The following is a 10,875-nucleotide window of genomic DNA, read 5'->3' as shown; positions in this document are numbered from 1 at the left end:
CGCTTCGATCTTCAACATCCTAACCAACGGAAAAGATCAACCGGACAAGGATAAGCTGTCAGGGGTCTACAGCATACCGATTATAGATCGCAGATGTGATAAAAACCTTCTGTATGTGGGCTCCACCAAGCGATCCTTAGAGGTTAGACTCAAAGAACACGCTGCGGATATTCAGAAACAAAGGAACACGACGACCCTAGCAGTATATGCTTCCGATCCAGATATAGAACCCGAATTTAAGAAAGCAAGAATTATCCGCACCGCACGGCACGTACACCATATCAGATGGCTAGAGGCGGCCAGCATATATTTGGCTAACCTTAAGGATAATCAATGCATCAATTATAAAGAAGAGATTACGTTATCAACAGCGTGGCTAGCGTTTATGAATAGTAATTTATGATAGCCCGTTTGGAGTCGACTGCGCATGACATAAAACGACGGAAACGGGAAACATGCATTCGAACTTACATATTTCGAATTTAAAGTTTTTATGAGCTGCATTTCCATCAGAGATTCGAAAAAACCTGAAGAAGAATCGTTTAAGGGTTCGAAAACGTTAGTTTTGATTCGTTTTGGATCGATAAGAGTTAGTAGACACACCGGTAACAGGTTAGAAAGAGGTAATTATATTACTATTCTCTGGTGTTGTGGTAAAGATGAGTAGCCATAATATCCATCCCAAAAGACAAAAATTAAGACAAATAATCATCCTAGATAGATCCAAATTTGTACTAAAGTTCATTTTATTAGTTTGTTAATAAAGTGAGTTTTGCTAAAAATTTATAAATAGAAAAATATAAATTAATTAATGTGACTGGTAGTTAAATAATTAGTTTTAAAGGGCATGGATTTAAAACCAAGTATATATTCTTAAATTTAACCTGTAAGGTTATAGTAAATTTCGGATCATGCTGTCTGATTTTTAGACTTATGGTCTGTTAGAAAGAACACCTTACAACTCCTTGAACTAAGACTAAGTCTAAGTCTAGAAATCTCCATTTGCGATTTCTAGTTATGATGATCAATAAATTGCTGCCGCAGAAAATCTACAAGGTGCACACACTGTGATAGATAAATTGTTGAATTAGAACAGTTTTCCAATGGATGTCATTGAAACTTCTCGTGTGATCATTCTTTTGCTTCAGGCGAGAAGTAAACAGCAGAAGCATTGTTATTGGGTACATCCAATAACAAGTCAAAGATTATTGAAAGGGCAGTTTTACAAGTTATTTGAGGATTTTTGTGAGCACCCTGTAAAGTTTTTCCAGTATTACCAAATGACAACAAGAAGTTTTTCAGTGTTAGCAGTATTTTGAACAGAGACCAGAACAAGACTGTAGACTGCTTCAAAACTGCCACTAGACTGTCACAAGTAGGTGCATGTCCATGCCTGTGTGTAATTTATGGGTAGAGCGACAATTACATCACAGCAAAAATAGGACTGGTTGCAACTTTTTAATCACTGCAATTGTTTAGTTGCAAGTGTATGCACTTGTTTTGGAAACGAGTTTTATTTTTGCAACTGAAAAAGTGCATGACTAGAAATCACAAGTGGAGGCCTAGCCTAAGTCTGTTTATTTGACAACTATTTACAATACATACAGCAATACAGTTTGGTTGCTTCTAACAACACAGTCTTAGTCCAGATTTGTTTCTCCTGGTTCCAACAGTTGTGTTGCCTTATATCTAAGTTTTAGATCCATTGGCTGACCAATCCAGAGCTGGATGGGTAGCTCTCCTTCAGGTCCTCCTTGGTTGGCATACCTGTCTCAACTTGTCCAGGATGACTCGCTAACCAACCTTTTCTGGAAAACGTGTTCCAACGAGTGAAAACTTGAATTATCTTGTCCCTACTCGATACGCCTCCTTGACAGTTATGCTTTACTTACATATGTGGTTGTGTATCTGGAAAGAGGTTATGGTAAGAAGCACGAACAGGAGTCAACATATGTCACACAGTGTTTATTGTAATTCAGTTGTTTATTACATAAGAGAGAGTAATAGAAGAAGTCTAATTCAACTTTGATTGTTAAGATTATAAAGTGCTTTTCTGTCTTTTCATAGTTCAGTTTGGTATTGTATTTGTGCAGTCTTGCTACAAATTTTATTAGTTAAATATATATTTTTTTGTCTGAATCTTAATTTATTTTTTTGAGTAAATATATAATTTATATAAATGTTTGATTGCTAGATTTGTGCTACATTTAGACTATTAATTTAAATAATTAACTATATACTTTTGCTTCAAGATAGGCAGATAAAGATAATTTGCTATCCTGTATTAATATAAGTAATTAGATATTAAATTTAAAATAACCTGGAAGAAAATATAGATCCAGACTAGGAATTAAATCTGCATTTCTGTATGCTGTACAGCTGCATTACCAGATGGAGGTTTAAACTTTGCTTTGCATTTGATCTTTTATTCCAGATTGTTCCTAATTATCTAATTTTTTTAATAATAGCTAATAATTAATATCAATTCAAGATGATGGCCTAATTGCTATCTTTAAGCAAAATTTTATAATTAATTAAACTTGTGTCCAAACATAACCCAACAAATCTGTTTGACTTCTTGGAAATCAATTATTTGTTTTAATATTAGTAAATAAGACTAATTGATAGCTTATATATATTATAATAAATATTAGATTTTGTATTTTAGGTATTCTTTATTTATTAATATAGATTTAAAACAAAAAATGTATTTTAAATATAAAACATAATTATTAATATAGTCTATTTTAATAATAAATTTTAATTATGTTTTTAGAAAGTTTCTTGAATTAATGACAACTTGGGGTAGACATGGTGTTAGAACAAGAGAAGAATCAAAAGTAAAAACATTTTATTAATAAATCAAATTTTTCAATTCATTTTTTTTGTACTGTTATAAAATGAAATGTTAAAGATTATTTTATATATATATTTTTTTTTCTTTGAAGTAGAAATTGAATTTTCAGTTGGTTACAAAATAGTTTTTAGAATTCCATGCACAGAAAGCTAGAACTTCTTTAAATAAGTTTCACAAAACCTTTTTTACACATTTTCTAGCAGTTTGTGAGAGAACAAATGTTTTCGACCATGTTTAATGGCCTTCAGGTTCAATAGCATTGTCAGTTAACAAAAATTTGAAAGATATTATCAAAAGAGAACCTGAAGAAGGCCATTTAACATGGCCAAAAACGTTTGTTCTCTCAAGAAACTGCTAGAAAATGTGTAAAAAGGTTTTGTGAAACTTAGTTTTTAGAATTTTAATTGGAGATGGAAATTGTTCTTATTAAGATAATTTAATTATAATTTCTAATAATATTATATGAAATAATGAAATTTTTATAACTACTAAATAAAAATATATTAAATTAATCACTTTTTATTTATGACTGATAAATATTTTATCATTCAGTTTTTTTTTTATTGGTTTTTCTTTTATTTATCAATCAGTATCATTGAAATATTTTTAGGATATTATTTTCATTTTTATTTATTTAATATAACTATTACTTTAAAATTAACAACACTTGGCACTATATAAAGAAAGAGAGACTAATCTGTTTCTTATGATAATCAAAACTTGCATAATTTTCAATAATGTTTTTGGCTTTTCTTGAACCTTCTGTTGGATCTTTCTTTAGGAACTTCTATTAAAATGTTGGTTCGAAGGAAAAAGTATTTTTAGTATTAGGAACAAATTATTGCAAGTTAAAGAGCCATAGCAGTATTTGACAGAAAGTAATCATAAAGCAAAATGGAAGAATATCTACTAACACAGAGTTAGTAATGCTAAAGAAATACCCAATGTATTGTACATTATATCTAAAGTCTACAAACTATTAGCTAATAATAATTTACCAGTATGTCTAACAAGCAAATCAAGTTCAAAAATAACAGTGCTTAAATTACAGTATTTGGCATGGTAAAGATTCATAAAAAAAATTGGCCATAAGACCAGTGCTAGATAAAACATACTCCTGTACAATAAGTCTAGAAAAGAAATTGTGCAAAATACTAATAAGCATGCGATGTAAAGCAATCTATGCTATTAGCAGTTCTTTGGATGCAGTTAAAGTGATAAAATCAATTACAGTAGATAATGAATGCAAAATAATGGTTTCAGATTATGAAAATATGTACCAGTTGATAAAAATAAAGTCTACTATAACATTAACAAGGGATTACATATGCATGAATTGGAAAGTGCCATTAAGTAAATTCAAGCTAGTTACAGATTTTTTAGATCTAATATTAAAATATTCATATTTTCAATTGGAAGATAAAAAAATTTTATCACCAACTAAGAGGAATCCCTATGGGATTCCCAGTATTTGGCAATAGCTGAGATAGTCATAAAATGGGTGAAAGATACAAGCATTAAGAAATTTTTGGATGGCATTAAATGAATATTAAGATGTGTGGATGATGTATTAATTGTTTGGAAAGGTAAAGGCAAGATTCAAGAACTCATAAAAACAGGAAATGATAATTTTGTAGGAGTATTCATCAAGCTAACAGCAGAGAGTTTTGAAAGTGTAAATTTTCTAGATATGAATATATACAAAAAAGGAAAAGATCTATTAGCTGAAGTATTTCATGAATCTTTAATTGTTAATACATTCATTTATTGAAAATTCTATGATACAACAGCTCATAAATTATCAGCTTATAGAGCTCTAATTAACAGAGCAATTATTCATTCTTTTATAATAAAAGATAACAATGAGGAATTTAAGGTAATTAAAAAATAGTGAGGAATCATGGTGTCCCTGCTAAAATCATAAACAATAATATTAAATCTTCCATAAAAAGTAGATACAGCAGAATAAAGTAGAGAACAAAAAAGAAGTACTAATAGTTAAGAACAAGACAGCAGTAGTGCTAATGGCTACAAGAAAGCTTTTATGAGATAGCAGAAATTCCTATATTAGAATAGTCTTTAATATTAACATTTCACGAATTACGCAACAATTGTTGTTCTTAGCTACCTGAGAAAGTCTCCCATTACATTTTCTCGAAAGCAACATGACGCTTTCTCATGAACTATTAACCTCTGCACGGCCGAAATCGTCCTTGAATATCACCAGAGACGGCCGAAAAGAGTTAGTCGCCGTTTTAGTCCTCGGAGAGGAAAGAAGTCGTCGTCCCTTCAATCATCGTCCATTTAATCATCACCGAATTAATCAAGGCCCATAGGATAACCTTTTTTTGTGTGTGTGTGTTAGTGCACGATCGCCTGGATAACTAAAAATACCCATCAGAACTGGATACATCTGGAAAAAACCCATAAGAAGATCTTATTCTCCGATTCAACAAGACCCGACCGGGATATATTACCAAAGGTATTTATCACCCCACGAATCGTATGTGAACTCTCTCTCTCTCCGCGACAACACTTTATCCCGTTGATTTTTAAATAAACCCTTGTTAATTGTTAAGTGTATCTGAGTCACTTCCAATGTTGTCTCTCGAACCGACATTACGAAGCTGTCTGACCACGTACGGGACCGCTTGTGCGACGGCGTGACGTAATCACTGTCTTGGTTTTGTGTTCCAAGAAACATGGTGGTGTCAATCCTGACAGGGTACCAAAGAGGTGCCGACCCGAAAGGTCACACTTTCTATGTGACATAAAAAATATTCACAACTCATTTTCAAGGTGCAGTTATGGATGCCAAGTATCTGTAGTTAATGATATTTTTTTTGTAAATTTTTTTGATAAATTCATATTGTTTCTGCTGATTTTTAGATCTCTCCTGGTATTAAGGCTTCCAACAGCTCTGCATTTTCCATGAGACAATTACATTTCTATCTAGGATGCCAAAGAAGTGTGAGAGGTGTTATAATTTACATTTCTATTTGTGCCAGACAAGTGTTATGTCTACCTCATCAGGTAGATATAACACTTGTCTGGCACAAATGGAAATGTAACTCATATAACATCTTTGTAATATTCTTTAACTCTTTTGCAGATGCTATGGTTTGAAATGTATGTTGAGACGTAGTCCTTTTTATGATACCTTCAAAGCACATGTTAGATTTTGAGAAGTGAAAACTCCTAACCGGGTAACCTTGTAACCTGGATATTTCTTTCTGATCAGTCCTCATATACTTATAGTACTCTCATATATTTATGTTCAGATTCATGAACCTTGATTAATGCCAGTATTTTGTAAACACTTCTGTTCAACAGATTGATCTTCTCTTTATTGTTTCTTGAATTGTTAAAAACAGTGAAGTTTTTTCTACATCAGAAAGTTGTTTATTCTTTTGTAAAGTTGTTATGAAGTTCTTGTTGGCAACAAGTTCAAAAAATATTAATTTGAGTTATTAATAATGTAGATAGAATTTTCTGAAATTTGCATTAGTGTATCAATCCATAAGTATTAACTGAGAAACCAAAATAAACCAAAATATGTTTGGTGATATGCCATAAAACTTAGCAAAGAGATGAATAGTCTATGATTCTTTGTAAAAATATTTGGAATGTATTTCAAAAATTACTTAATATAAATGTTATTTTAATATATCATTATTCATAATGTTGTTCGTACACAGGGGTGACCATAGGGTGGTGCGAATGGTGTGACCACACCAGGTGATGTCATGGGGGACACAGAAAATGCAATGATAGATCATCCGTGCAAAAAGTTAAACCCAATCACCTTATTACTACTTAATCCTACCCACCAAAATAAATTCTATACAACAGTGAGCTGGGTTATGTGCATTTCAAAGATATACACATACAGCATGAAATTTGCAATTAATGTTGTAGACTAATTAAAATGCCTCAATGTCCTTTTTCTTACTAAAATATAAATTTTTGTCTATAATTTCTTCTATTATCAGGACTTATTATATAGGTATATTAAATAAAATAAAAAATTGTTTTCTGTAAAACTTTGCAGCATTATCTGTAAAGCCAGTATAATAAGTCTTGATAATAGAAGATACGAAATTATAGACGAAAATTTATAATTTAATCTTGTAGACTGTTAACCTTTTCAAACAAATATTGTTTCTTTTTACTGTTATTGTTTCTCATCCATACTACTATTATGCTAATCTTTCAGAGGTCTGAGTTATTAATAATGTAAAAAATGTATGTTATCTTTAGTCTCTATACACAGTTTGCTAGAAAGTAATGCTAGAAAGGCCATTCTGCAGCATGTTAAAAGATAGCTAGTCTGAACTTTATACCTTTCTAGTAATGAAACAATGCCTTTGAAGGGCTTTGTGTACAGGATTTTTTGGATCTCCTAGGGCTCTAGAACATGCTGTAAAATATTGTCACTTCCTGCAGAGCATCCTGTTTATATGGGGTGGTCAATTTTAATGGATCCAGTGGAATAATTTGAATATATGAAAAAAAATCATACAAAAATATCATTGAACTAAAAATGTTAGAATTCAAGGGGGCTATGAGTTAGAGCTATTGGTTTTATCATAAATGGCACTACAATCAATGAAAATGAAGTCAACTTTATTTTCTTGAAACTTTATTTTTTCAATTGTATATTATGATTCTATATCAAAAACAAATATACTTTTACCTGAACATTTTTTTTGAACAATTGTATTTATCAGAAATTGTGAGAATTTGAACTTTTATGTAGTTGCCACACTGTGTGTGTACACATATCTGTGGATACCTGTGAAATTCGTTAAAAAAAGGAAGGAAAATGTTAAAAAAATCTTTAGAAAACTATTACTGTTTGGTGGTATCATAATTTTTTTAAATATGAACTGAAAAAAAGTTATGCTATAGTTCAAGATAATCTTAAATTTTCTCAATTAAACTTTCAGCAGAATGCTTAATTAACCTGAGTGCCTATTACAACTCTCTTTTATGTCAAACAGTGTTCAAAGACATCTCCATTTTGCTGAATGTATAAGTGAACTCTCTATTGGAAATGTCTCACAGTTTTTAATAAAATGTTTTGTAATATGCTTTTACAAATTGTACAAATTGTTTGAATTCACACAATCATATCTTCTCTAGTTGTTGGTTCCTGTTCTTAGACAATATTCTTTAAATATTCCTATAAATAAAAATCAGTTCCATGTTGTCCAATCCACTTTTCATTTAAGTGTCTGTTTAAACCAGGGGTGGCCAAAACATGGCGCATGCACCAAACTTGGCGCATTGGACGACTACAAGTGGCGCTTCAGTCGGTTTCGAGCAACATTGCCAGATTTGGCTTCATTGCAATTATTAATATTACATAGGAAATTAATTTTTTACAATGTGGCTTGGCAAGTGTATTTCTTACACAATTCGGTGCAATCGACCTGTTGACCTTTTTTTTTTTTTTCTTTTTTTGCTTGTACGTTACACGATGCATTCGTGTTCATGTACACCACTGATGTCATATAGAACTATTTTATACGGGTAGCTATGCTACAACCGCATTTTTCATTGCTTGTTCTGTGGCAAATCTAAATTTTCGTCTTATAAATTCAAATACCTAAATAAGGGGTGGCCGAAATTTTTCTCCGCCCCGGTACGCCACTGCGCATGTGAACTCGTCTATCAAAAAATTGGCGCGTGGTATGCAAAAGGTTGGCCACCCCTGGTTTAAACAATTTACTACAATTTATGAATAATGGGACCTTGCTACATCTAACTTAATGCATCTAACAGAATTTTTGTTTTTCTTTTTTCAATACACTTCACAGACATTCTCTGATACATGGGCTTGTGTTGTGGTAGCCATGTAAAAGTTCAAATACTCATAACTTATGACAAGTTTATCTTTTGAAAAAAAGGCTTCAGATAAAAGTTTGTTTTTAATCTAGAATTATAATATGCAGTAAAAGACAGAGGTTTCTGTTTAAGAAACTGAAATTGATGCTGTTTTAATTGACTGTAGTGCCATTTATGATGAAACTGAAAGTCCCATCTTGTAGCCCCCTTGAAGTCTAACATTCTTTGGTTCAATGATTTTTTGTGGGATGCATATTTTTCAAGTTATTTTAGTAGATTGATTAAAATGGACCATAAAGTACTATATTTGCAATTTAATTAAAAATATTTTATATTAATAAATAAATTAATTATAAATTAATAAATAATAAGATAAAAGTTTGTTTTTAATCTAGAATTATAATATGCAGTAAAAGACAGAGGTTTCTGTTTAAGAAACTGAAATTGATGCTGTTTTAATTGACTGTAGTGCCATTTATGATGAAACTGAAAGTCCCATCTTGTAGCCCCCTTGAAATCTAACATTCTTTGGTTCAATGATTTTTTGTGGGATGCATATTTTTCAAGTTATTTTNATTTTATGTTAAGTTGTTAATAATAAATGATAAATAAATTAATTTTTTATGATAAAAATAATTATAGTAAGTAAAGAATTGTTTTTTAAAATGTCATTACAATTTTATAGAAAAATAATTTATTATAATTATAATGTTTCTAATTTCTATGATATACAGTGCAATTGCAATTTATGACTTCTTATATGATTTTGAAATTAATCAATCGTATAATACTAGTTGTAAGTAGATTTTAATGCGTGTAAAAATTAAAATAATATGATATATGTTTACATAAAGTAAAAAATTTCTTATAACATTAATTACTAATACGAGGAATCAAAAGTTTGTAGAAGTGATATTTGCAAATTGTCATATTTTTGTTTTTATTTATGCTCTACAGTATTTAATTCTCTTTTAAGAAAATAATTTTTCCTCATACATGAATGTAAATTTTTGATACAAATTTGATTTACTTTTATCTCATTTATGTTAATTATTAAAAAAAGTTTTCTTAATTTTATTGATAATTTACCTGCATAAAATAAATCAATACATTATTATATTGGTAATTATTTACACTCTCCAAATTTTAATGTATTTCTATGGAATAATAATTCTTAATTTATATGAAATTGTTTGCATATGGACTGCAACAATTCAATATGATATAAATTGTAATTACACTATATTTTATTTCTTTAACTTTTTGGATTGCACATAATAAGAGAAAAACATCATTATGATAAATTTTATTTCATATTATCTTTAACTTATTCTGTTTTTGTTTTTGGAATAACAATTTATTGGAATTTTTTTATGTATAAAAATATTTCTAAAATGGACTTGTTTGATATACGATCATCTTCAAATGATGGTAATTTAAACAATTTACTAAAAAATAAATAAAATTTTAATATGGTAATATATATTTTAAAAATATTTTAATTTATTGTTGCTCTATTACATAAAATTATGTAGCCTAATTTATTTTTAAAAAGTTAAAAAAAATACTTATTTAGATGAATTTATTTATTTTTCATGTAAGAAATAGTCTTTTTTAAATGAAACGTTAATCCTGTAAATAGGAAAATTTAGTTTCTGTTACTTTTATTGTTAATTTAGTTAAGAAAATAGTATATTAATGAAATTTAGTTATAAATTTTTTAAACATTTTTGAATGTAATACGTCATGAATATAGAAAGTTACAAAAATTAAAAAGAAAGTTTATATAACTGGCAGCTTGTGGATTCAGAAATTAGGGGGACCAAGTTAAATAAAAGTTACAGTAGAGCATCGATTATCCGACTCAATTGGGGACTTCAGGTTGGTCGGATAATCGAAAAAATCGGATAACCGAAAAGAAGGAAAAAAAATACATTATTAGTATATCCCATAAAATTAGTTTATTAGTATATCACTATTAACCAACTTTGCATTGAATTTTCATCGATGTTTAGCCTTACAAATTTTTTTTAAAAAATAATAATCGTCACTATTGTATCGTTAAAAATTATTTTTAATATTGTTCACAAAACAAACAACCACTCATAATTACAAAATTAAGTTTCGTTTAAATACTGGCCTCCCTTCAATGGTCGAGCCGTTGATGC

The 10,875-nt window shown here is 29.6% G+C and overlaps 1 protein-coding gene across 1 annotated transcript in view; it reads left to right on the top strand.

The window, feature by feature from the left end:
- Window positions 1-6,002, top strand: part of LOC111638613 — a 30,890-nt gene extending 24,888 nt beyond the window's left edge. The window contains exons 5-7 of the mRNA XM_023384355.1: window positions 2,777-2,840; window positions 5,747-5,890; window positions 5,970-6,002. Of these exons, the coding sequence (XP_023240123.1) occupies window positions 2,777-2,840; window positions 5,747-5,890; window positions 5,970-6,002 (241 nt within the window). The remainder of the gene's footprint in view (window positions 1-2,776; window positions 2,841-5,746; window positions 5,891-5,969) is intronic.
- The last annotated feature ends 4,873 nt before the right edge of the window (window positions 6,003-10,875 follow it).

The sequence above is a fragment of the Centruroides sculpturatus genome, unplaced genomic scaffold, assembly GCF_000671375.1.
Source record: "Centruroides sculpturatus isolate CEXI.00-Female unplaced genomic scaffold, Cexi_2.0 scaffold801, whole genome shotgun sequence".
Classification (NCBI taxonomy): domain Eukaryota; kingdom Metazoa; phylum Arthropoda; class Arachnida; order Scorpiones; family Buthidae; genus Centruroides; species Centruroides sculpturatus.
Note: the sequence above shows the minus strand (reverse complement) of the source record. Positions and strands in the feature narration are given on the sequence as shown.